The following is a 27074-nucleotide window of genomic DNA, read 5'->3' as shown; positions in this document are numbered from 1 at the left end:
ACAATCGTCAACCTGTTACCCAGTAGACATGGGAAGAAGAGACAGTTTTCAACTCCCAATTTCGTCAAGCGATTCGCTTTTGCCGAGGTTTTCGGAACTCCACAACTTTCACCAAGGGCAACGACACCCTTCAGTCTTCCATCCGAGAAAAGTTATTCCAGTTTCTCAATGGAAAATTCAGAAATATAGGGCGGATGATCAGGGACTTGGTATGAATGAATTCCTCGAGAAGGTGACCCAAATGGCTCTCTCGGAACATGTTTCAGAATCTGATTTGTTCGACTCAGCGATTCATTTTTTTGATGGACCTGCTCTAAGTTGGTATACAGCTTCAAGAAGCCAAAGACGGTTGAGACACTGGAATCACCTGATCGAAGAGTTACAAAAAGCCTTTCGTCATCCCGATTTAGATGCGGTGTTAAGGGTAAAAATCTATCAATACCGACAACAACGGAACGAAACTTTCCAGCAATATTACTTGCACATGGAAAAACTGTTTCGCAGTATGAGTCTGCAAATGACCGAAGCGGATAAGGTCGAAGTACTGAGAATGAATTTAAGATATGATTATCGTAAGTTGTTAGTAGGAAAACGAATCACGTCATTACAGACGCTGATAAGTCTTGGGCACGATTTAGATGCCGCCGATTCATCGGCTTTTGCCAGAGTGTTTGGCAGCTCGAAGAAGGAAGCGTGTGTAATAAGTTGCGAAAAAGATAATTCCCAAAGAAAGTCACTCAACCCACACCATCCATTCGAAAGAATTAATCCACAGAGCAAAATTGATAAGATCGGTAAAATGGGGGACGGGTATAGCGTGATGGGATAGTCGATGCCTATCACGCAGCCCACCTGGGTTCGATTCCCAACCCCGCACATAGGGCCAGAAAGATTTTCTGGTCCGAAGAGGCGAATGACCTTAAGGTGTTAAAACCTCTATAATTGAACAAAAAACAAAAAAAAAAAAAAAAAAAAGATCGGTAAAACCAATTTCAACACAAAACAGTGCAGACAAGAAACTAAACCTAAAGAACAATCGATGCCTAAAACGGTACCACAGTCACTAGAACGAGAATCGTCTAGCCTGAATCATCCTTTTGCCAAAATCCTAAGAAACTATCGCCCGCCTCCAAACGGGGAGTGTTTTAACTGTGGAGACGAGCACGATACGGGGGAATGCCCTTCTCCGAGACGACTATTTTGCCGAATATGTGCGTTTCCGGGAGTGGTGTATAAAAACTGCCCATATTGTTCAAAAAACCCTGCAAAGGAGTTCTAGAGTCGCAGGCTCCTCGTCAAGTGCGCATCAATAACCATTTCCAGACACTTTTATCATCCGTAGAAAACATCTATGACCCTCGATCTGATTATAACGAAGAGGCAATGATACAGCCACAAGTGAACAAGATCACCTTAAGTTCGCCTAACGGAGAAGATGATCGCCCTCATGCTCAAATAGCAATCTTTGATCTTCCGGTTTGTGCACTCCTAGATAGTGGAAGCCACAGAACCATGTTTAACTCCGCGATATACAATCAAATTCCCAATTTGCGACTTCATAATCCCACTGAGCCTATAGAACTGATTACGGCTAGTGGGGATTCATTAGACATAGCTGGGGAAGTCTTCGTTCCTTATTCCTTCCAGGGTAAAACACGCATTATACCCACACTTTATGTCCCGGGATTAGCCATCGACTGCATCTGATCCTATGGGATCCGACCGACAATTTCCTCGTTCGCCGTTACTTCATCAGTCACTGGTGGTATCCAAGGTGAAGTGCAACCCACTATCCTGACGGAAACTCAGAAATCAGTCTTAGAAGAGGTAAAGCTCTGTTTTAAGGTTGCCTCAGCTGAAAATTTAGAGACTACTCCATTAACAGAACATAAAATTATCCTAGGAGACGAATTTCGGAAGGCCAAACCAGTACGACAGTATCCTTACCCGATTTCACCAAAAATACAAGCGGGACTCTTCACCGAAATTGATCGATTGTTGACCCGGGGAATCATCGAGGAGTCTAATTCTGATTGGTCACTGAACATAGTCCCCGTTCGCAAAAGTTCGGGGGACATTCGATTATGCCTGGACGCCCGCAAGCTCAATGAGCGGACGATTCGTGATGCTTATCCCCTACCCCATCCTGGACGCATCCTTAGTCGTCTACCAAGGGCTCGCTATCTCAGCACAATCGACCTGACCGAGGCATTCCTGCAAATACCGTTGTCACCTCATTCGAGAAAATATTGTGCTTTTAGCGTCCAGGGCAAGGGGATGTTCCAGTTCACCAGACTCCCGTTCGGTCTCATCAATAGCCCGGCTACTTTAGCCCGGCTGATGAACCGAGTTCTGGGACAAGGTGTACTGGAGCCAAACGTCTTCGTGTACTTAGACGACATTGTCATTGTATCGGAGACGTTTGAATAGCACATTCGTCTGCTCAGAGAGGTTGCGAGGCGACTAAGGGCGGCCAATTTATCCATTAAATTTGAGAAATCACATTTTTGTGTACCAAAACTTCCATTCCTAGGATATATACTGTCTTCTCAGGGTTTGCAAATAAACCCAGACAAGATCAGACCAATTATCGACTATGAGCGACCTACAACAATTACAAAGCTTCGCCGATTTCTCGGCATGTCGAACTATTATCGACGATTTATCGCCGAGTATAGCCACATCATCGCTCCCCTTTCAGAGCTTCTAAAATCAACGTCGAAGAATCTGAAATGGAATCAAAATGCGGAGGAAGCATTCCAAAAAATCAAGGAAAAGCTCATAACCTCGCCTATCCTAGCCAGTGCTAACTTTGACCATGAATTTACCATTCATACCGATGCCAGCGACCAGGCCATAGCTGGTGTTTTAACCCAAAAGATAGACGGCTGCGAGTATGTAATTGAGTATTATTCAAAAAAGCTAACCACTCCAGAACGTAGCTATCATGCGACAGAGAAAGAAGGACTCGCGGCCTTGCTTTCAATTGAACACTTTCGTGGCTACGTAGAGGGTAATCACTTTTCACTGGTCACCGATTCGGCGGCATTGACCGTTATAATGCGTACGAAATGGAAGACCTCCTCACGACTAAGTCGTTGGAGTTTAAAACTACAACAGTACGACCTCACGATCCTCCATCGACGTGGCAAGGACAACGTGGTTCCAGATGCCCTGTCCAGGAGCGTTTCAGCGATTTCAATGAGATCTGATTCTAGTTGGTACAATACCCTGAAACAGAAAGTAGAGGAGTTCCCGGAAGATTGTCCTGACTTCCAAATTCAGGATAATCAACTGATGAAGTTTGTGTTTTCCAACGACCCCATGGATCACAGGTTCGATTGGAAAATTGTTCCTTCTACTGACGCTAGGAAAGCAATTATTTTGTCTGCTCACGATGATGGAATGCACGTCGGCATTGAAAAGACTATTGGGAAAATTCGCCAGAAATACTACTGGCCACGACTTACAAACGACGTACGATCACACATACAAAAATGTACAGTTTGCAAGGAGATCAAACCGGCTAATGCTCCAACTGCCCCTATAATGGGAGATATGCGCAAGTCCAACCAACCTTGGCAGATAATAGCCATTGATTACATTGGCCCTTTGCCAAGGACAAGGTCTGGAAAGCAGTATATTCTGGTAGTGATGTATCTATTTAGCAAATGGATCCAAATACACGCCTTCCCAAGTATCTCCGTATCGTCTCTTAAAATAGTATTGCGTGATCAATGGTTTTTCCGCAACGCAACCCCGTGGATTCTGCTATCGGATAACGCCAGCACTTTCACATCCAAAGACTTCGCCACGTTCTTGGAGAGCTTCGGGGTTAAACATTGGTTTACGTCCCGATACCACTCTCAAGGCAATCCAGTGGAACGGGTTAACAGTTCAATAAACGCGGCGATCCGAACATATGCTCGAGAAGATCAAAGGACCTGGGATACTAAACTGTCGCAAATCGAATTAGTCATTAACTCAACCATTCACTCTGCGACAGGGTATACCCCGTTTCTTGTAGCGAAAGGACAAGAGGTCATCGTAAACGGGCGGGACTATCAGAGTTTTCGGGACGAAGATGAGCAGTCACTTGAAGCCAGGATGACACGAATCAAAGAATATCATCCAAGGATATTCGATCTGGTATCCAGAAATCTCAAAAAAGCCTATAACTGGTGTAAGCATAATTATAATTTGCGCCACCGAAAAATGGCTAAACCCTTTAGGGTGGGAGATAAGGTGTATAAACGTAACATCAAACCTTCAAACGCTAATGAGCACTACAATGCTAAGTTAGGCTCTCAATACCTACCCTGCACGGTATTTCAAAAACATGGTTGTTCTTCTTACGAGCTGGTTGACTCCTCAGGCCGAAACATTGGTGTTTGGCCGGCAAATCTGATCAAACCAGCTTAGAATCAAGTCTATAATAATGTGGCTAAAGTACGGCGGCCATTGCTTTCTCTAACATATCGTTCGCCGTATCTGATGGAACCTGAAAGAACAATAGGCAGTGCGAATGGCTCGTGCAACGCAAAAAATATGGCGGATACCTACCATTGTAAGCAAAACTCATTTTAATAATGGCCAACCGCGGGGACTTGGTAACTATCAATCGAACGTTATACCTTTAGTTATTCCTTCGGGGTGTCCGATGTCTGTAAATCTTATGAATTGTCGGTAGTGTGTATATACCGCCCACATAGGTTCCGTAGTTCGCACAGTACTGACCTAACAAAGTAGCTAACGATCACCTACTAATCCAGAACGATCCGTCGAAAGCAATTGTGCAGTCGAAATGAATACAAAGGCGAAAATGCAAAATACGAGCAGTTTAGTACAAAGAGATGCGCTCCCTAAAACACTTTCTCAACGTTTGCGTGAGATAATGTTGACCGATCCTCGTGCAATAAAACAAAGATCAAGGTAGGTAGGACGAATTTAGAGTCGACCGATGTTCTCAGTGCCGAATTGATCACCGGCAAACTCAGATCGGTTGATAATCGTGTGGCGTTAGAAAAAAAAAGCTTAGATAATACTTCGTGTTAGCTTTAGAAACAATTAGATATATGATAAACAGTGTGGGGTTCTAAGTTTAATTCGATAGAATATAAATACATGTTATTTTGATGTTTGGAAAGATTTATTGGTTCGGATATTTTCGAGGTGTTCTCCCCCATAGAATAAAAGTAGAGACTGAGTCCGTTCAAACGGTTATGAGGTTAATATTGGCTCCACAATGAGGAGACTCACCAGTTAGAATAAGGTGTGTAAAAACGACCTTTAGAAAAGTAAATATACTAACGATATTTCTTTTCTCACCAACCCAGGGCGGATTGTAACCAGAAAGGGTTACTATTGTATTAATCGAAGGCGAGAAAATATGACTGCGATTTTCAATGTTTTGGTATGAGTGGTGTTCGGGGAGAGGTTTTATAACCCTATTCGCTAGCTCGCGGTTTCATTAAGGTGGTACGTGAAATGGATATTGCCAATAGATGGCTTTCGATCATGATGACAGCCCGAAGGCAGAGATGTACCGGATGCTGTTAGAAGGAACGGTGTGAAAACGAGATTGATAGGTTGCTGGAACCTCAGAAACAGAAAAACGCTCTCTTGTGTCTAGACCGTGGAGGCGAAAGCATCGTCGGAATCAGTAAACCAGTCTGTGCAGAAGTGCATGATAGGGACGGCTAGACAGGCTGAAGGCCCCGATCACCGGACCGTAACGGCTTTGGTTAAGCGTCAAAGATCGGAAAGAGACCCCTCGCCGTGATTATTCTTTGGGTGGTCACGGCTAACTCGCAAAGGAGGACGTCGTCGCAGATCCCGATTAAAGTTATTTTCGCCAATCCAATCTGCTGCTCGCCAATGACGACAGGGTTTACAGACCCCCGTTTCTAAAGAGAAACCACGCTGTGGGAGTGCCCCGACCCTGGACGAATCCATCGCTGTGAACGCCATCTCCACGATCATCCACACACCCCCACCTCACCCAGCAATCACTTTCTCGTCGCCTCACCGTAGTTCAATATCCACCAACAAGATTAACATCGCCCAAGAGGCCGTGAGTGAGTAATAGAAATGTAATGCTAACTCCCGAGTACCATTATTAACAAGATCCGAAAACTCCCCCCACAACCTCCTCAAACGACCCTGGAACTCGAGGACCTAAAAGAGGTTTTTTTATACCCACCCCGTCGGCTGCCGTTGGTTTGACCAGTAGCTTGGGGCTTTGATCGATTCCCCCTCCGGGTTTCGAAGAGCATCCTCGAGGGCTAAGAGAGCCGCACCAGACGATCGGTAACATACGGAAGAAGAAAACACCATCGCCTTTGCTCCGTTAGCAGCGTATAACATTGAAGTAATGCTTTTGAATCAAGTTAAACGTGGCGAACCAAAATATTTTGCCCGCTGGCAATACTTTGCCGGCGGTCTAGCAGCCACGTCAATAGGGGACAGAGTACAAAAACAGGGCCACGATGCTATTCTGCCAGTTATTCATTTGATTTTAAGACATATGTCACAGTAGGCACAAAACAATCCGATACTAACCCGCCGCCTTTATTGTTGACATTGACAAAGAGATCAAATCTGTATAAAACGTTCAAAACGACGAATGTAACAATGAGTCTTTATCTCTTTGTTTACTTTCTCTTTCGATTATTACGGTACTCTTAGCATTCCTTCACTCCAGGTATTTACGGATAATAATAACTAAAGCTATCATCTTTTAATTTGCACTAAAGAGATTCCCGAAAAAAGCAGGAATTCGCAGTAATCGAAAGAGAAAGTAAACAAAGAGAATCTCCCTTTGTTACATTCGTCGTTTTGAACATTTGATACAGAAATATTCAACTTTAAAACTTAGCAATTTGTCAAATCAGATTTTCCTAAACCATTTGACTTCCTGGAGAATTCTTGTGCACTTAAATTGTAAGCATCGGCATCACTGCCACCAACTAGATGAGGTCTTTATACAAGCGACAGACATTTGAACCTGCGACAAAGCGTATACTAGAAATATAACATTAAACTGGCTGTAGGTGTAAAAGATTTAAAAAACGGTTTAAGAAATTCGAGTTTGTTTTTATTGCCCAATTTCATTGAGAAGATCCAAAACAGAATGGTAAAACTATCCTATTTCGCTCATACCGATACTTATTATTGAACACTATTCTTCAAACACAAACTTTCTTCTGTTGGTTAAAAGTTTTACCACCAGGACAGTTCATAAGCCGATTAACTAATTTGTTGGCCGAATAATAGCACTGATAGTACTTGGTCGGATCTACCGTGTTGGCAAACATTCCTTCACGAGAGCACTGATAGATACATTGTGAACCGTTGAAGGACGCTCCATCACTACATTTCATCACCAACACTGTACTCTTCTTGGTAACTGAGCTTGTTAAACAGAGTGCGTAGAAAGTGTTACCAGTTCCATACGATTTGTAGAAAGAGTTCTGAGTACAATCGAACCGGGCACAGTAAGAGGGTTTCACAATACTTCTACATGGAAAAACGTTGGACGCATAAGGCACGTAGAAGAAACCATAATTTGGTGGACACCGCTGGACCCAGGAGTAAACATTATTCTGAGGACAGTAATGGTAGCGCTGACATATGAATGGATCTGGATAGAGCCCAACGCCAGTACATAGAATAGCACCATCATCGTAAAGAGGAAACGGTTCGGTTGTAGTTGAAATTGATTCCGTCGTAGTTTCCGTTGAAGTACTCTCCTGAGTCGTGGTTGTTTCCGGAGAGGTTAGTTGTTGAGTAGTCGTTTCTGACGTAGTTTCCGTTGAAGTACTCTCCTGAGTCGTGGTTGTATCCGGAGTGGTTAGTTGTTGAGTACTCGTTTCTGACGTGGAAGTAGTAACTTCCGGCGTTGCGGTTGTAGTTGAAATTGATTCCGTCGTAGTTTCCGTTGAAGTACTCTCCTGAGTCGTGGTTGTTTCCGGAGAGGTTAGTTGTTGAGTACTCGTTTCTGACGTGAAAGAAGTAACTTCCGGCGTTGCGGTTGTAGTTGAAATTGATTCCGTCGTAGTTTCCGTTGAAGTACTCTCCTGAGTCGTGATTGTATACGGAGTGGTTTGTTGTTGAGTACTCGTTTCTGACGTGAAAGTAGTAACTTCCGGCGTTGCGGTTGTAGTTGAAATTGATTCCGTCGTAGTTTCCGTTGAAGTACTCTCCTGAGTCATGGTTGTTTCCGGAGAGGTTAGTTGTTGAGTAGTCGTTTCTGACATGAAAGTAGTAACTTCCGGCGTTGCGGTTGTAGTTGAAATTGATTCCGTCGTAGTTTCCGTTGAAGTACTCTCCTGAGTCGTGATTGTATACGGAGTGGTTTGTTGTTGAGTACTCGTTTCTGACGTGGAAGTAGTAACTTCCGGCGTTGCGGTTGTAGTTGAAATTGATTCCGTCGTAGTTTCCGTTGAAGTACTCTCCTGAGTCGTGGTTGATTCCGGAGAGGTTAGTTGTTGAGTACTCGTTTCTGACGTGGAAGTAGTAACTTCCGGCGTTGCGGTTGTAGTTGAAATTGATTCCGTCGTAGTTTCCGTTGAAGTACTCTCCTGAGTCGTGGTTGTTTCCGGAGAGGTTAGTTGTTGAGTACTCGTTTCTGACGTGGAAGTAGTAATTTCCGGAGTTGCGGTTGTAGTTGAAATTGATTCCGTCGTAGGTTCCGCTGAAGTACTTTCCTGAGTCGTGGTTGATTCCGGAGAGGTTAGTTGTTGAGTACTCGTTTCTGACGTGGAAGTAGTAACTTCCGGCGTTGCGGTTGTAGTTGAAATTGATTCCGTCGTAGTTTCCGTTGAAGTACTCTCCTGAGTCGTGGTTGTTTCCGGAGAGGTTAGTTGTTGAGTACTCGTTTCTGACGTGGAATTAGTAATTTCCGGCGTTGCGGTTGTAGTTGAAATTGATTCCGTCGTAGTTTCCATTGAAGTACTCTCCTGAGTCGTGGTTGATTCCGGAGAGGTTAGTTGTTGAGTACTCGTTTCTGACGTGGAAGTAGTAACTTCCGGCGTTGCGGTTGTAGTTGAAATTGATTCCGTCGTAGTTTCCGTTGAAGTACTCTCCTGAGTCGTGGTTGTTTCAGAAGAGGTTAGTTGTTGAGTAGTCGTATCTGATGTAGAAGTAATAACTTCCGGCGTTGCGGTTGTAGTTGAAATTGATTCCGTCGTAGTTTCCGTTGAAGTACTCTCCTGAGTCGTGGTTGTTTCCGGAGAGGTTAGTTGTTGAGTACTCGTTTCTGACGTGGAAGTAGTAATTTCCGGCGTTGCGGTTGTAGTTGAAATTGATTCCGTCGTAGTTTCCGTTGAAGTACTCTCCGCAGTCGTGGTTGATTCCGGAGTGGTTAGTTGTTGAGTACTCGTTTCTGACGTGGAAGTAGTAACTTCCGGCGTTGCGGTTGTAGTTGAAATTGATTCCGTCGTAGGTTCCGCTGAAGTACTCTCATGAGTCGTGGTTGATTCCGGAGAGGTTAGTTGTTGAGTACTCGTTTCTGACGTGGAAGTAGTAACTTCCGGCGTTGCGGTTGTAGTTGAAATTGATTCCGTCGTAGTTTCCGTTGAAGTACTCTCCTGAATCGTTGTTGTTTCCGGAGAGGTTAGTTGTTGAGTACTCGTTTCTGACGTGGAAGTAGTAATTTCCGGCGTTGCGGTTGTAGTTGAAATTGATTCCGTCGTAGTTTCCGTTGAAGTACTCTCCTGAGTCGTTGTTGTTTCCGGAGAGGTTAGTTGTTGAGTACTCGTTTCTGACGTGGAAGTAGTAACTTCCGGCGTTGCGATTGTAGTTGAAATTGATTCCGTCGTAGTTTCCGTTGAAGTACTCTCCTGAGTCGTGGTTGTTTCCGGAGAGGTTAGTTGTTGAGTAGTCGTTTCTGACGTAGTTTCCGTTGAAGTACTCTCCTGAGTCGTGGTTGTATCCGGAGTAGTTAGTTGTTGAGTACTCGTTTCTGACGTGGAAGTAGTAACTTCCGGCGTTGCGGTTGTAGTTGAAATTGATTCCGTCGTAGTTTCCGTTGAAGTACTCTCCTGAGTCGTGGTTGTTTCCGGAGAGGTTAGTTGTTGAGTACTCGTTTCTGACGTGAAAGAAGTAACTTCCGGCGTTGCGGTTGTAGTTGAAATTGATTCCGTCGTAGTTTCCGTTGAAGTACTCTCCTGAGTCGTGGTTGTTTCCGGAGAGGTTAGTTGTTGAGTACTCGTTTCTGACGTGAAAGAAGTAACTTCCGGCGTTGCGGTTGTAGTTGAAATTGATTCCGTCGTAGTTTCCGTTGAAGTACTCTCCTGAGTCGTGGTTGTTTCCGGAGAGGTTAGTTGTTGAGTACTCGTTTCTGACGTGGAAGTAGTAATTTCCGGCGTTGCGGTTGTAGTTGAAATTGATTCCGTCGTAGTTTCCGTTGAAGTACTCTCCGCAGTCGTGGTTGATTCCGGAGTGGTTAGTTGTTGAGTACTCGTTTCTGACGTGGAAGTAGTAACTTCCGGCGTTGCGGTTGTAGTTGAAATTGATTCCGTCGTAGGTTCCGCTGAAGTACTCTCCTGAGTCGTGGTTGATTCCGGAGAGGTTAGTTGTTGAGTACTCGTTTCTGACGTGGAAGTAGTAACTTCCGGCGTTGCGGTTGTAGTTGAAATTGATTCCGTCGTAGTTTCCGTTGAAGTACTCTCCTGAATCGTTGTTGTTTCCGGAGAGGTTAGTTGTTGAGTACTCGTTTCTGACGTGGAAGTAGTAATTTCCGGCGTTGCGGTTGTAGTTGAAATTGATTCCGTCGTAGTTTCCGTTGAAGTACTCTCCTGAGTCGTTGTTGTTTCCGGAGAGGTTAGTTGTTGAGTACTCGTTTCTGACGTGGAAGTAGTAACTTCCGGCGTTGCGATTGTAGTTGAAATTGATTCCGTCGTAGTTTCCGTTGAAGTACTCTCCTGAGTCGTGGTTGTTTCCGGAGAGGTTAGTTGTTGAGTAGTCGTTTCTGACGTAGTTTCCGTTGAAGTACTCTCCTGAGTCGTGGTTGTATCCGGAGTAGTTAGTTGTTGAGTACTCGTTTCTGACGTGGAAGTAGTAACTTCCGGCGTTGCGGTTGTAGTTGAAATTGATTCCGTCGTAGTTTCCGTTGAAGTACTCTCCTGAGTCGTGGTTGTTTCCGGAGAGGTTAGTTGTTGAGTACTCGTTTCTGACGTGAAAGAAGTAACTTCCGGCGTTGCGGTTGTAGTTGAAATTGATTCCGTCGTAGTTTCCGTTGAAGTACTCTCCTGAGTCATGGTTGTTTCCGGAGAGGTTAGTTGTTGAGTAGTCGTTTCTGACATGAAAGTAGTAACTTCCGGCGTTGCGGTTGTAGTTGAAATTGATTCCGTCGTAATTTCCGTTGAAGTACTCTCCTGAGTCGTGATTGTATACGGAGTGGTTTGTTGTTGAGTACTCGTTTCTGACGTGAAAGTAGTAACTTCCGGCGTTGCGGTTGTAGTTGAAATTGATTCCGTCGTAGTTTCCGTTGAAGTACTCTCCTGAGTCGTGGTTGATTCCGGAGAGGTTAGTTGTTGAGTACTCGTTTCTGACGTGGAAGTAGTAACTTCCGGCGTTGCGGTTGTAGTTGAAATTGATTCCGTCGTAGTTTCCGTTGAAGTACTCTCCTGAGTCGTGGTTGTTTCCGGAGAGGTTAGTTGTTGAGTACTCGTTTCTGACGTGGAAGTAGTAATTTCCGGAGTTGCGGTTGTAGTTGAAATTGATTCCGTCGTAGGTTCCGCTGAAGTACTTTCCTGAGTCGTGGTTGATTCCGGAGAGGTTAGTTGTTGAGTACTCGTTTCTGACGTGGAAGTAGTAACTTCCGGCGTTGCGGTTGTAGTTGAAATTGATTCCGTCGTAGTTTCCGTTGAAGTACTCTCCTGAGTCGTTGTTGTTTCCGGAGAGGTTAGTTGTTGAGTACTCGTTTCTGACGTGGAATTAGTAATTTCCAGCGTTGCGGTTGTAGTTGAAATTGATTCCGTCGTAGTTTCCGTTGAAGTACTCTCCTGAGTCGTGGTTGATTCCGGATAGGTTAGTTGTTGAGTACTCGTTTCTGACGTGGAAGTAGTAACTTCCGGCGTTGCGGTTGTAGTTGAAATTGATTCCGTCGTAGTTTCCGTTGAAGTACTCTCCTGAGTCGTGGTTGTTTCAGGAAAGGTTAGTTGTTGAGTAGTCGTATCTGATGTAGAAGTAATAACTTCCGGCGTTGCGGTTGTAGTTGAAATTGATTCCGTCGTAGTTTCCGTTGAAGTACTCTCCTGAGTCTTGGTTGTTTCCGGAGAGGTTAGTTGTTGAGTACTCGTTTCTGACGTGGAAGTAGTAATTTCCGGCGTTGCGGTTGTAGTTGAAATTGATTCCGTCGTAGTTTCCGTTGAAGTACTCTCCGCAGTCGTGGTTGATTCCGGAGTGGTTAGTTGTTGAGTACTCGTTTCTGACGTGGAAGTAGTAACTTCCGGCGTTGCGGTTGTAGTTGAAATTGATTCCGTCGTAGGTTCCGCTGAAGTACTCTCCTGAGTCGTGGTTGATTCCGGAGAGGTTAGTTGTTGAGTACTCGTTTCTGACGTGGAAGTAGTAACTTCCGGCGTTGCGGTTGTAGTTGAAATTGATTCCGTCGTAGTTTCCGTTGAAGTACTCTCCTGAGTCGTGATTGTATACGGAGTGGTTTGTTGTTGAGTACTCGTTTCTGACGTGGAAGTAGTAACTTCCGGCGTTGCGGTTGTAGTTGAAATTGATTCCGTCGTAGTTTCCGTTGAAGTACTCTCCTGAGTCGTGGTTGATTCCGGAGAGGTTAGTTGTTGAGTACTCGTTTCTGACGTGGAAGTAGTAACTTCCGGCGTTGCGGTTGTAGTTGAAATTGATTCCGTCGTAGTTTCCGTTGAAGTACTCTCCTGAGTCGTGGTTGTTTCCGGAGAGGTTAGTTGTTGAGTACTCGTTTCTGACGTGGAAGTAGTAATTTCCGGAGTTGCGGTTGTAGTTGAAATTGATTCCGTCGTAGGTTCCGCTGAAGTACTTTCCTGAGTCGTGGTTGATTCCGGAGAGGTTAGTTGTTGAGTACTCGTTTCTGACGTGGAAGTAGTAATTTCCGGCGTTGCGGTTGTAGTTGAAATTGATTCCGTCGTAGTTTCCGTTGAAGTACTCTCCTGAGTCGTTGTTGTTTCCGGAGAGGTTAGTTGTTGAGTACTCGTTTCTGACGTGGAATTAGTAATTTCCAGCGTTGCGGTTGTAGTTGAAATTGATTCCGTCGTAGTTTCCGTTGAAGAACTCTCCTGAGTCGTGGTTGATTCCGGAGAGGTTAGTTGTTGAGTACTCGTTTCTGACGTGGAAGTAGTAACTTCCGGCGTTGCGGTTGTAGTTGAAATTGATTCCGTCGTAGTTTCCGTTGAAGTACTCTCCTGAGTCGTGGTTGTTTCAGGAGAGGTTAGTTGTTGAGTAGTCGTATCTGATGTAGAAGTAATAACTTCCGGCGTTGCGGTTGTAGTTGAAATTGATTCCGTCGTAGTTTCCGTTGAAGTACTCTCCTGAGTCGTGGTTGTTTCCGGAGAGGTTAGTTGTTGAGTACTCGTTTCTGACGTGGAAGTAGTAATTTCCGGCGTTGCGGTTGTAGTTGAAATTGATTCCGTCGTAGTTTCCGTTGAAGTACTCTCCGCAGTCGTGGTTGATTCCGGAGTGGTTAGTTGTTGAGTACTCGTTTCTGACGTGGAAGTAGTAACTTCCGGCGTTGCGGTTGTAGTTGAAATTGATTCCGTCGTAGGTTCCGCTGAAGTACTCTCCTGAGTCGTGGTTGATTCCGGAGAGGTTAGTTGTTGAGTACTCGTTTCTGACGTGGAAGTAGTAACTTCCGGCGTTGCGGTTGTAGTTGAAATTGATTCCGTCGTAGTTTCCGTTGAAGTACTCTCCTGAATCGTTGTTGTTTCCGGAGAGGTTAGTTGTTGAGTACTCGTTTCTGACGTGGAAGTAGTAATTTCCGGCGTTGCGGTTGTAGTTGGAATTGATTCCGTCGTAGTTTCCGTTGAAGTACTCTCCTGAGTCGTTGTTGTTTCCGGAGAGGTTAGTTGTTGAGTACTCGTTTCTGACGTGGAAGTAGTAACTTCCGGCGTTGCGATTGTAGTTGAAATTGATTCCGTCGTAGTTTCCGTTGAAGTACTTTCCTGAGTCGTTGTTGTTTCCGGAGAGGTTAGTTGTTTAGTACTCGTTTCTGACGTGGAATTAGTAATTTCCGGCGTTGCGGTTGTAGTTGAAATTGATTCCGTCGTAGTTTCCGTTGAAGTACTCTCCTGAGTCGTGGTTGATTCCGGAGAGGTTAGTTGTTGAGTACTCGTTTCTGACGTGGAAGTAGTAATTTCCGGCGTTGCGGTTGTACTTGAAATTGATTCCGTCGTAGTTTCCGTTGAAGTACTCTCCTGAGTCGTTGTTGTTTCCGGAGAGGTTAGTTGTTGAGTACTCGTTTCTGACGTGGAAGTAGTAATTTCCGGCGTTGCGGTTGTAGTTGAAATTGATTCCGTCGTAGTTTCCGTTGAAGTACTCTCCTGAGTCGTTGTTGTTTCCGGAGAGGTTAGTTGTTGAGTACTCGTTTCTGACGTGGAAGTAGTAACTTCCGGCGTTGCGGTTGTAGTTGAAATTGATTCCGTCGTAGTTTCCGTTGAAGTACTCTCCTGAGTCGTTGTTGTTTCCGGAGAGGTTAGTTGTTGAGTACTAGTTTCTGACGTAGAAGTAGTAACTTCCGGCGTTGCGGTTGTAGTTGAAATTGATTCCGTCGTAGTTTCCGTTGAAGTACTCTCCTGAGTCGTTGTTGTTTCCGGAGAGGTTAGTTGTTGAGTACTAGTTTCTGACGTAGAAGTAGTAACTTCCGGCGTTGCGGTTGTAGTTGAAATTGATTCCGTCGTAGTTTCCGTTGAAGTACTCTCCTGAGTCGTTGTTGTTTCCGGAGAGGTTAGTTGTTGAGTACTCGTTTCTGACGTGGAAGTAGTAATTTCCGGCGTTGCGGTTGTAGTTGAAATTGATTCCGTCGTAGTTTCCGTTGAAGTACTCTCCTGAGTCGTTGTTGTTTCCGGAGAGGTTAGTTGTTGAGTACTCGTTTCTGACGTGGAAGTAGTAACTTCCGGCGTTGCGGTTGTAGTTGAAATTGATTCCGTCGTAGTTTCCGTTGAAGTACTCTCCTGAGTCGTTGTTGTTTCCGGAGAGGTTAGTTGTTGAGTACTAGTTTCTGACGTAGAAGTAGTAACTTCCGGCGTTGCGGTTGTAGTTGAAATTGATTCCGTCGTAGTTTCCGTTGAAGTACTCTCCTGAGTCGTGGTTGTTTCCGGAGAGGTTAGTTGTTGAGTACTCGTTTCTGACGTGGAAGTAGTAACTTCCGGCGTTGCGGTTGTAGTTGAAATTGATTCCGTCGTAGTTTCCGTTGAAGTACTCTCCTGAGTCGTGGTTGTTTCCGGAGAGGTTAGTTGTTGAGTACTCGTTTCTGACGTGGAAAGAGTAATATCCGGCGTTGCGGTTGTAGTTGAAATTGATTCCGTCGTAGGTTCCGCTGAAGTACTCTCCTGAGTCGTGGTTGATTCCGGAGAGGTTAGTTGTTGAGTACTCGTTTCTGACGTGGAAGTAGTAACTTCCGGCGTTGCGGTTGTAGTTGAAATTGATTCCGTCGTAGTTTCCGTTGAAGTACTCTCCTGAGTCGTTGTTGTTTCCGGAGAGGTTAGTTGTTGAGTACTCGTTTCTGACGTGGAAGTAGTAACTTCCGGCGTTGCGGTTGTAGTTGAAATTGATTCCGTCGTAGTTTCCGTTGAAGTACTCTCCTGAGTCGTTGTTGTTTCCGGAGAGGTTAGTTGTTGAGTACTAGTTTCTGACGTAGAAGTAGTAACTTCCGGCGTTGCGGTTGTAGTTGAAATTGATTCCGTCGTAGTTTCCGTTGAAGTACTCTCCTGAGTCGTGGTTGTTTCCGGAGAGGTTAGTTGTTGAGTACTCGTTTCTGACGTGGAAGTAGTAACTTCCGGCGTTGCGGTTGTAGTTGAAATTGATTCCGTCGTAGTTTCCGTTGAAGTACTCTCCTGAGTCGTGGTTGTTTCCGGAGAGGTTAGTTGTTGAGTACTCGTTTCTGACGTGGAAAGAGTAATATCCGGCGTTGCGGTTGTAGTTGAAATTGATTCCGTCGTAGGTTCCGCTGAAGTACTCTCCTGAGTCGTGGTTGATTCCGGAGAGGTTAGTTGTTGAGTACTCGTTTCTGACGTGGAAGTAGTAACTTCCGGCGTTGCGGTTGTAGTTGAAATTGATTCCGTCGTAGTTTCCGTTGAAGTACTCTCCTGAGTCGTTGTTGTTTCCGGAGAGGTTAGTTGTTGAGTACTAGTTTCTGACGTAGAAGTAGTAACTACCGGCGTTGCGGTTGTAGTTGAAATTGATTCCGTCGTAGTTTCCGTTGAAGTACTCTCCTGAGTCGTGGTTGTTTCCGGAGAGGTTAGTTGTTGAGTACTCGTTTCTGACGTGGAAGTAGTAACTTCCGGCGTTGCGGTTGTAGTTGAAATTGATTCCGTCGTAGTTTCCGTTGAAGTACTCTCCTGAGTCGTGGTTGTTTCAGGAGAGGTTAGTTGTTGAGTAGTCGTTTCTGACGTAGAAGTAGTAACTTCCGGCATTGCGGTTGTAGTTGAAATTGATTCCGTCGTAGGTTCCGCTGAAGTACTCTCCTGAGTCGTGGTTGATTCCGGAGAGTTTAGTTGTTGAGTACTCGTTTCTGACGTGGAAGTAGTAACTTCCGGCGTTGCGGTTGTAGTTGAAATTGATTCCGTCGTAGTTTCCGTTGAAGTACTCTCCTGAGTCGTTGTTGTTTCCGGAGAGGTTAGTTGTTGAGTACTCGTTTCTGACGTAGAAGTAGTAACTTCCGGCGTTGCGGTTGTAGTTGAAATTGATTCCGTCGTAGTTTCCGTTGAAGTACTCTCCTGAGTCGTGGTTGTTTCCGGAGAGGTTAGTTGTTGAGTACTCGTTTCTGACGTGGAATTAGTAATTTCCGGCGTTGGGGTTGTAGTTGAAATTGATTCCGTCGTAGTTTCCGTTGAAGTACTCTCCTGAGTCGTGGTTGATTCCGGAGAGGTTAGTTGTTGAGTAGTCGTTTCTGACGTGGAAGAAGTAACTTCCGGCGTTGCGGTTGTAGTTGAAATTGATTCCGTCGTAGGTTTCGCTGAAGTACTCTCCTGAGTCGTGGTTGATTCCGGAGAGGTTAGTTGTTGAGTACTCGTTTCTGACGTGGAAGTAGTAACTTCCGGCGTTGCGGTTGTAGTTGAAATTGACTCCGTCGTAGTTTCCGTTGAAGTACTCTCCTGAGTCGTTGTTGTTTCCGGAGAGGTTAGTTGTTGAGTACTCGTTTCTGACGTGGAATTAGTAATTTCCGGCGTTGCGGTTGTAGTTGAAATTGATTCCGTCGTAGTTTCCGTTGAAGTACTCTCCTGAGTCGTGGTTGATTCCGGAGAGGTTAGTTGTTGAGTACTCGTTTCTGACGTGGAATTAGTAATTTCCGGCGTTGCGGTTGTAGTTGAAATTGATTCCGTCGTAGTTTCCGTTGAAGTACTCTCCTGAGTCGTTGTTGTTTCCGGAGAGGTTAGTTGTTGAGTACTCGTTTCTGACGTGGAATTAGTAATTTCCGGCGTTGCGGTTGTAGTTGAAATTGATTCCGTCGTAGTTTCCGTTGAAGTACCCTCCTGAGTCGTGGTTGTTTCCGGAGAGGTTAGTTGTTGAGTACTCGTTTCTGACGTGGAATTAGTAATTTCCGGCGTTGCGGTTGTAGTTGAAATTGATTCCGTCGTAGTTTCCGTTGAAGTACTCTCCTGAGTCGTGGTTGATTCCGGAGAGGTTAGTTGTTGAGTACTCGTTTCTGACGTGGAATTAGTAATTTCCGGCGTTGCGGTTGTAGTTGAAATTGATTCCGTCGTAGTTTCCGTTGAAGTACTCTCCTGAGTCGTTGTTGTTTCCGGAGAGGTTAGTTGTTGAGTACTCGTTTCTGACGTGGAATTAGTAATTTCCGGCGTTGCGGTTGTAGTTGAAATTGATTCCGTCGTAGTTTCCGTTGAAGTACTCTCCTGAGTCGTTGTTGTTTCCGGAGAGGTTAGTTGTTGAGTACTCGTTTCTGACGTGGAATTAGTAATTTCCGGCGTTGCGGTTGTAGTTGAAATTGATTCCGTCGTAGTTTCCGTTGAAGTACTCTCCTGAGTCGTTGTTGTTTCCGGAGAGGTTAGTTGTTGAGTACTCGTTTCTGACGTGGAATTAGTAATTTCCGGCGTTGCGGTTGTAGTTGAAATTGATTCCGTCGTAGTTTCCGTTGAAGTACCCTCCTGAGTCGTGGTTGTTTCCGGAGAGGTTAGTTGTTGAGTACTCGTTTCTGACGTGGAATTAGTAATTTCCGGCGTTGCGGTTGTAGTTGAAATTGATTCCGTCGTAGTTTCCGTTGAAGTACTCTCCTGAGTCGTGGTTGATTCCGGAGAGGTTAGTTGTTGAGTACTGGTTTCTGACGTGGAATTAGTAATTTCCGGAGTTGCGGTTGTAGTTGAAATTGATTCCGTCGTAGTTTCCGTTGAAGTACTCTCCTGAGTCGTGGTTGATTCCGGAGAGGTTAGTTGTTGAGTACTCGTTTCTGACGTGGAAGTAGTAACTTCCGGCGTTGTGGTTGTAGTTGAAATTGATTCCGTCGTGGTTTCTGTTGAAGTGCTCTCCTGAGTCGTGGTTGTACTCTCCTGAGTCGTTATTGTTTCCGGAGAGGTTAGGTTTTGAGTTTTCGTTTCTGAAGTGGAAGTAGTAACTTCCGGCGTTGCGGTTGTAGTAGAAATTGATTCCGTCGTAGTTTCCGTTGAAGTACTCTCCTGAGTCGTGGTTGATTCCGGAGAGGTTAGTTGTTGAGTACTCGTTTCTGACGTGGAAGTAGTAACTTCCGGCGTTGTGGTTGTAGTTGAAATTGATTCCGTCGTGGTTTCTGTTGAAGTGCTCTCCTGAGTCGTGGTTGTACTCTCCTGAGTCGTGGTTGTTTCCGGAGAGGTTAGTTGTTGAGTACTCGTTTCTGACGTGGAAGTAGTAACTTCCGGCGTTGTGGTTGTAGTTGAAATTGATTCCGTCGTAGTTTCCGTTGAAATACTCTCCTGAGTCGTGGTTGTTTCCGGAGAGGTTAGTTGTTGAGTACTCGTTTCTGACGTGGAAGTAGTAACTTCCGGCGTTGTGTTTGTAGTTGAAATTGATTCCGTCGTGGTTTCCGTTGAAGTACTCTCCTGAGTCGTGGTTGTTTCCGGAGAGGTTAGTTGTTGAGTACTCGTTTCTGACGTGGAAGTAGTAACTTCCGGCGTTGTGGTTGTAGTTGAAATTGATTCCATCGTAGTTTCCGTTGAAGTACTCTCCCGAGTCGTGGTTGTTTCCGGAGAGGTTAGTTGTTGAGTACTCGTTTTTGATGTGGAAGTAGTAACTTCCGGCGTTGTGGTTGTAGTTGAAATTGATTCCGTCGTAGTTTCCGTTGAAGTACTCTCCTGAGTCGTGGTTGTTTCCGGAGAGGTTAGTTGTTGAGTACTCGTTTCTGACGTAGAAGTAGTAACTTCCGGCGTTGTGGTTGTAGTTGGAATTGATTCCGTCGTGGTTTCCGTTGAAGTGCTCTCCTGAGTCGTGGTTGTTTCCGGAGAGGTTAGTTGTTGAGTACTCGTTTCTGACGTGGAAGTAGTAACTTCCGGCGTTGTGGTTGTAGTTGAAATTGATTCCATCGTAGTTTCCGTTGAAGTACTCTCCCGAGTCGTGGTTGTTTCCGGAGAGGTTAGTTGTTGAGTACTCGTTTCTGATGTGGAAGTAGTAACTTCCGGCGTTGTGTTTGTAGTTGAAATTGATTCCGTCGTGGTTTCCGTTGAAGTACTCTCCTGAGTCGTGGTTGTTTCCGGAGAGGTTAGTTGTTGAGTACTCGTTTCTGACGTGGAAGTAGTAACTTCCGGCGTTGTGGTTGTAGTTGAAATTGATTCCATCGTAGTTTCCGTTGAAGTACTCTCCCGAGTCGTGGTTGTTTCCGGAGAGGTTAGTTGTTGAGTACTCGTTTCTGACGTGGAATTAGTAATTTCCGGCGTTGTGGTTGTAGTTGAAATTGATTCCGTCGTAGTTTCCGTTGAAGTACTCTCCTGAGTCGTTGTTGTTTCCGGAGAGGTTAGTTGTTGAGTACTCGTTTCTGACGTGGAATTAGTAATTTCCGGCGTTGCGGTTGTAGTTGAAATTGATTCCGTCGTAGTTTCCGTTGAAGTACTCTCCTGAGTCGTTGTTGTTTCCGGAGAGGTTAGTTGTTGAGTACTCGTTTCTGACGAGGAATTAGTAATTTCCGGCGTTGCGGTTGTAGTTGAAATTGATTCCGTCGTAGTTTCCGTTGAAGTACCCTCCTGAGTCGTGGTTGTTTCCGGAGAGGTTAGTTGTTGAGTACTCGTTTCTGACGTGGAATTAGTAATTTCCGGCGTTGCGGTTGTAGTTGAAATTGATTCCGTCGTAGTTTCCGTTGAAGTACTCTCCTGAGTCGTGGTTGATTCCGGAGAGGTTAGTTGTTGAGTACTGGTTTCTGACGTGGAATTAGTAATTTCCGGAGTTGCGGTTGTAGTTGAAATTGATTCCGTCGTAGTTTCCGTTGAAGTACTCTCCTGAGTCGTGGTTGATTCCGGAGAGGTTAGTTGTTGAGTACTCGTTTCTGACGTGGAAGTAGTAACTTCCGGCGTTGTGGTTGTAGTTGAAATTGATTCCGTCGTGGTTTCTGTTGAAGTGCTCTCCTGAGTCGTGGTTGTACTCTCCTGAGTCGTTATTGTTTCCGGAGAGGTTAGGTTTTGAGTTTTCGTTTCTGAAGTGGAAGTAGTAACTTCCGGCGTTGCGGTTGTAGTAGAAATTGATTCCGTCGTAGTTTCCGTTGAAGTACTCTCCTGAGTCGTGGTTGTTTCCGGAGAGGTTAACTGTTGAGTACTCGTTTCTGACGTGGAAGTAGTAACTTCCGGCGTTGTGGTTGTAGTTGAAATTGATTCCGTCGTGGTTTTCGTTGAAGTGCTCTCCTGAGTCGTGGTTGTACTCTCCTGAGTCGTGGTTGTTTCCGGAGAGGTTAGTTGTTGAGTACTCGTTTCTGACGTGGAAGTAGTAACTTCCGGCGTTGTGGTTGTAGTTGAAATTGATTCCGTCGTAGTTTCCGTTGAAATACTCTCCTGAGTCGTGGTTGTTTCCGGAGAGGTTAGTTGTTGAGTACTCGTTTCTGACGTGGAAGTAGTAACTTCCGGCGTTGTGTTTGTAGTTGAAATTGATTCCGTCGTGGTTTCCGTTGAAGTACTCTCCTGAGTCGTGGTTGTTTCCGGAGAGGTTAACTGTTGAGTACTCGTTTCTGACGTGGAAGTAGTAACTTCCGGCGTTGTGGTTGTAGTTGAAATTGATTCCATCGTAGTTTCCGTTGAAGTACTCTCCCGAGTCGTGGTTGTTTCCGGAGAGGTTAGTTGTTGAGTACTCGTTTTTGATGTGGAAGTAGTAACTTCCGGCGTTGTGGTTGTAGTTGAAATTGATTCCGTCGTAGTTTCCGTTGAAGTACTCTCCTGAGTCGTGGTTGTTTCCGGAGAGGTTAGTTGTTGAGTACTCGTTTCTGACGTAGAAGTAGTAACTTCCGGCGTTGTGGTTGTAGTTGGAATTGATTCCGTCGTGGTTTCCGTTGAAGTGCTCTCCTGAGTCATGGTTGTTTCCGGAGAGGTTAGTTGTTGAGTACTCGTTTCTGACGTGGAAGTAGTAACTTCCGGCGTTGTGGTTGTAGTTGAAATTGATTCCATCGTAGTTTCCGTTGAAGTACTCTCCCGAGTCGTGGTTGTTTCCGGAGAGGTTAGTTGTTGAGTACTCGTTTCTGATGTGGAAGTAGTAACTTCCGGCGTTGTGTTTGTAGTTGAAATTGATTCCGTCGTGGTTTCCGTTGAAGTACTCTCCTGAGTCGTGGTTGTTTCCGGAGAGGTTAGTTGTTGAGTACTCGTTTCTGACGTGGAAGTAGTAACTTCCGGCGTTGTCGTTGTAGTTGAAATTGATTCCATCGTAGTTTCCGTTGAAGTACTCTCCCGAGTCGTGGTTGTTTCCGGAGAGGTTAGTTGTTGAGTACTCGTTTCTGATGTGGAAGTAGTAACTTCCGGCGTTGTGGTTGTAGTTGAAATTGATTCGGTCGTGGTTTCCGTTGAAGTACTCTCCTGAGTCGTGGTTATTTCCGGAGAGGTTAGTTGTTGAGTACTCGTTTCTGACGTGGAAGTAGTAACTTCCTGCGTGGTGGTTGTAGTTGAAATTGATTCCGTCGTAGTTTCCGTTGAAGTACTCTCCTGAGTCGTAGTTGTTTCCGGAGAGGTTAGTTGTTGAGTACTCGTTTCTGACGTGGAAGAAATAACTTCCGGCGTTGCGGTTGTAGTTGAAATTGATTCCATTGTAGTTTCCGTTGAAGTACTCTCCGGAGTCGTGGTTGTATCCGGAGTGGTTTGTTGTTGAGTACTCGTTTCTGACGTGAAAGTAGTAACTTCCGGCGTTGCGGTTGTAGTTAAAATTGATTCCGTCGTAGTTTGCGTTGATGTACTCACCTGAGTTGTGGTTATTTCACGTGTGTTCATATATAACGTGGATTCCACCGGTGTTGTGATCTCTGAAGTTCTCAATTCTGTTGTTGTTTGAATAAGCGTTGTTTCTTCCACCGTAACGCATGTAGCTTTCCCCACCTCATTTGAGTTTTCTCGGCAGTACTGATTCAATCCACACTTTGCTGAAAAAGTTTGAGATCCTGTGCAAATGATGAGTAATGCAGAACCGTTGCATCTAGTAGTGACCGAAGTAGTTCCTACAGGTACTCCGCACGCATTGTTGGCTGCCATCACGTTCATCCAAAACTGCACCATCGTCACTAACACTAAGCTTATGCATCCTGATATCTTCATTGACTATAAGGCTTTAAACTCCCGTCTAAACTATTTCAGTCTAAAAAGAGCTTTTAAGTAACTATTGTTATCTTCAGTCTAGAATTCCCATCATTTCCGCGAACCATTCATCAAATTATGCATATAAAATTTCAACTTCAAAGAGAAAATTACTAACACTAATAAAAAAATTCTTTGTTGAAATAATTTATTGGTTTCTTATCAATTTATGATCTGCTATGACTAGGAAAAACTACAGATTTTGCGTATCTTAAATCTTTGAAAAATGATAGAAATTAATGAATTATTTTATGTGCTTAACCTGCAACAAAAAATTACAAACTTCTATTTTTACTGTGAATTGGACATGTGTTATCAAATTTACGCAGCAATGGGTGAATTTTCAACCGAGTTTTCGGAAAGATAACAATCAAAAGTAGTCTTATCGTTTCAAATCATTTATGGCGCATCTCATATCAGACTTTACTTTATTTCGGCTCATATTTGTTGAGGCCAAAATTAATTCAAGGAGGTACATTTCGATGTGGAACTCGGCTTTTATTTCCTGCAATCATTAAACCGAACAATTGCATTTTTTTGGGTTATAATTCATTGTCTATTAGGGAAAAAACTTTCAGGTCGGGTCTAAAAAAATGCGACAACCTTCATATTCATCTATCGAAACACCAAACTAGCGCTTCACTCGTTTAGTCACCAGCTTTAATAACGATGACCGTTGAATTTTCAAATCAGTTAAAATGAAGATCTCCTACTGGATCAACTTGGGAATTGCGGTGCTGCTCCAAGCAGTGCCTTCAAAGTGTGAGGAGAATACCTGCGGTGTACAAATTGGCAGCGGTGTAACGGCTACCAAATGTAAGGATTGTTACTCGTTGATAGTTTGCATCGCAGATGATTACTCATTCGAAGTAACGTGTAACCAGGATGAATACTGCACGGAAATTGCTGGACTAACAGGAAAGGCAATCTGCAATGAATTTTTACCACCACAATGCAATACATCTCCAACAACAACTGCGACCGTTCCAACAACAGGGTCTTCGACGAATGATCCTGAAGCTACAACTGTTTCAACAACGATGCCATCGACCAATGGTCCTGGAACTACAACAGTAGATGCAACTACTACTACTACACAACCGACAAACGATGAACCAACTCAGCTCTGTACCGGAACCGGAACCTATCCGGACCCAAAAAATTGTTCCATTTACCATTACTGTCCAGGTCTGAATGAAGAATCGTGGGTACAAAGATGTCCCCCGGACTACGCCTTTAACCATGAATCAATCACGACAGGTCAGTTCCCCTGCAAAGCCAACCGCGCCTGTGATGTTGTGGATTGCTCCGGAAGTACAAAGTTTAAGTCGTTCGGAACGAGCAAAGTTTTATATGCGGTTTGTCAGCCGGATGGCGAAACGATTACGATGTACCGGTGCAGCGACGGAGCTACTTTCAACGGAACAGACTGTGTGTTCAATTGCAAACAAGAAGGACTTTTTCCCAACACGGCCGACCCGAGCAAATACTACAGGTGCTATATATCCGGCACGAAACTAGTGAGCTTGGAGAATGATTGTCCAGCTAATAAAGTGTTCAACACGGCCAAGCAGGTTTGCACGAAAACGGGTGTGTAAGAATTATGATGACTATAATAAATATGTGATAAATTATAGAACTTTTTTCATTCATGCTAAGTATAACAAATCTAATTAAGCTCAGAGTTTCAGTATTCCTGAATGTACTAGGATGGTTTTGAAAAGCCATCCCATTGTGAGTAAGAACGTTTATTTTTTTCGATTTCGTCATTTATACGATTAAACAACTGATATCATTAATCGCACTTGCTAGCAATATAAGGTAGAAGGCGTTGTCAAAAAAAGTTCTGCTTGAGCGACCAACCCTGGTTGCTACTCCGTTACTGATCGGGATTAGCTGAAATTGTACAGGGAGTTTCTAGATGGTCCGACCTGGGACTGGTAAATCATCCTTCAATGTACATCTTCTGGTAATCCCAGAATTCATTGATCAGTACCGGCGCCGGCCTGGCCCGAACGTAGATCGTCTAAGGAATGGGAAGGGATGTTAGTCCAACACTTGTTGTTACTACTGCGCACTCCACAAGTGTCACGGGAGAAGGATGTTCCGGTTTCAAGATGCTCGGATGCACCACTAAACTCACTGACTGCCCGAGTGAACGTTTCAACAATATCCTATATTGAAGTCCCGGGAAGTCTTGAGTCACAGCTCTTATTCGAGGAAACTAAAGATAAATTTGCAATAATGAAATGAAATGAAATTACGCGATACAAAATAAACGAGTGAATAGGATTTAGACAAAAAAGTTGATTCATCGCATTGACATATTCTAAACAGTTGTTATAAATCATTTTAAATCACAAAATAAAGGTCAACAGATTTCACATGCGTCTTGATTTTTTATTATTTCCGCTTTATTATTTTAATTATTTATTAAAATTCTTTGTCGGTTATATTGGTTTATCTGGGCAGCCGGCTACCGAGAAAAATATTAATTTATTGTTTGAAATATTAATATCAAGTATTTTGTTGCTACTATCTATTTATTTATTCCATTTATTCATCTGACAATATAATAAGTCTTAATGAATATAAAAGGTGATTTTTTTGAGGTTAGGATTTTCATGCATTAGTATTTGCTCAGATTTTTTGAGGTTATGATTTTCATGCATTATTATTTGCTCAGTATGCTCTGACATTTCATCATGAATAGACTTACTAACGAGCAACGCTTGCAAATCAGTGAATGGGCCCTAGAAAAGTTGGCAGAAAATCCGCTTTTTTATCGACAAATTTTGTTCAGCGATGAGGCTCATTTCTGGTTGAATGGCTACGTAAATAAGCAAAATTGCCGCATTTGGAGTGAAGAGCAACCAGAAGCCGTTCAAGAACTGCCCATGCATCCCGAAAAATGCACTGTTTGGTGTGGTTTGTACGCTGGTGGAATCATTGGACCGTATTTTTTCAAAGATGCTGTTGGACGCAACGTTACAGTGAATGGCGATCGCTATCGTTCGATGCTAACAAACTTTTTGTTGCCAAAAATGGAAGAACTGAACTTGGTTGACATGTGGTTTCAACAAGATGGCGCTACATGCCACACAGCTCGCGATTCTATGGCCATTTTGAGGGAAAACTTCGGAGAACAATTCATCTCAAGAAATGGACCGGTAAGTTGGCCACCAAGATCATGCGATTTGACGCCTTTAGACTATTTTTTGTGGGGCTACGTCAAGTCTAAAGTCTACAGAAATAAGCTAGTAACTATTCCAGCTTTGGAAGACAACATTTCCGAAGAAATTCGGGCTATTCCGGCCGAAATGCTCGAAAAAGTTGCCCAAAATTGGACTTTCCGAATGGACCACCTAAGACGCAGCCGCGGTCAACATTTAAATGAAATTATCTTCAAAAAGTAAATGTCATGTACCAATCTAACGTTTAAAATAAAGAACCGATGAGATTTTGCAAATTTTATGCGTTTTATTGTTTAAAAAAGTTCTCAAGCTCTTAAAAAATCACCCTGTATCAGTCAAGCTATAAAATATTCGATCGTAATACTTTCTGAATAAACTTATATGTCGGTTAATTAAAATCGAAAAGATTTTCAACAGTGGAAGATGTTCTTATACATGTAGTTATCGGTTCATGGAATCCGAACGTCGTTCGATGATATCTCGGTTGAAATAGACTAGTAGAACGCAGCAATCGTTGCGTGGCACGGAAATCAAGTAGTGACAAAAGTTGCGGTGAGTCGATATCGCCATTGATTAGTTTTGCCACAAGCACAGCTTGTTGAATTTTCCTGCGTCGTTCCAATGAATCAAGACCTATCAGACGACAGCGATCGGGGTAGGGCGGAAGGTCAAGTGGTTGCCAGGAAAGCTTTCTTAAAGCCAGTCGGACAAATCTTTTCTGAACACGTTCAATCCGTAAGTTCCAAATAATCTGATACGGACTCTAGACTAAACTAGCATTCTCAAGTAGCGTTCGAACCAATGAACAGTATAATGCCTTCAAGCAATGGGGATCTTTGAAGTCACGTGTTGAGTTGAGCGATGTAGATTGAATGTAAGTTTGGCATCCAACAAAACACCAAGGTCATTAAAATGATCAACTCTTTGGAACGTTTGTCCA

The 27074-nt window shown here is 44.0% G+C and overlaps 2 protein-coding genes across 2 annotated transcripts; one reads left to right on the top strand and one right to left on the bottom strand.

Moving 5' to 3' along the window:
* Positions 1 to 7113: 7113 nt before the first annotated feature.
* LOC131433859 (serine-rich adhesin for platelets-like) lies at positions 7114 to 22462 on the bottom strand. The gene has a single exon (XM_058600464.1). The coding sequence runs from the start codon at positions 22398 to 22400 to the stop codon at positions 7188 to 7190; it is 15213 nt and encodes a 5070-aa protein (XP_058456447.1). The 5' UTR covers positions 22401 to 22462; the 3' UTR covers positions 7114 to 7187.
* Positions 22463 to 23638: 1176 nt separating this feature from the next.
* On the top strand, positions 23639 to 25217 carry LOC131433857 (probable endochitinase). Its single transcript, XM_058600463.1, has one exon. It carries the CDS (start codon positions 23639 to 23641, stop codon positions 24536 to 24538), a length of 900 nt encoding a protein of 299 aa, XP_058456446.1. The 3' UTR covers positions 24539 to 25217.
* Positions 25218 to 27074: the final 1857 nt, after the last annotated feature.

Source organism: Malaya genurostris, chromosome 3, assembly GCF_030247185.1.
Source record: "Malaya genurostris strain Urasoe2022 chromosome 3, Malgen_1.1, whole genome shotgun sequence".
Classification (NCBI taxonomy): Eukaryota; Metazoa; Arthropoda; class Insecta; order Diptera; family Culicidae; genus Malaya; species Malaya genurostris.
The sequence above is the reverse complement of the archived record's forward strand: the minus strand, read 5'-3'. Positions and strand labels throughout refer to the sequence as shown.

Excerpts from the sequence above, each read along its gene's own strand:
- LOC131433859 (XM_058600464.1), bottom strand. The coding sequence starts at position 22,400 with ATGGAATCAATTTCAACTACAACCGCAACGCCGGAAGTTATTTCTTCC.
- LOC131433857 (XM_058600463.1), top strand. The coding sequence starts at position 23,639 with ATGAAGATCTCCTACTGGATCAACTTGGGAATTGCGGTGCTGCTCCAA.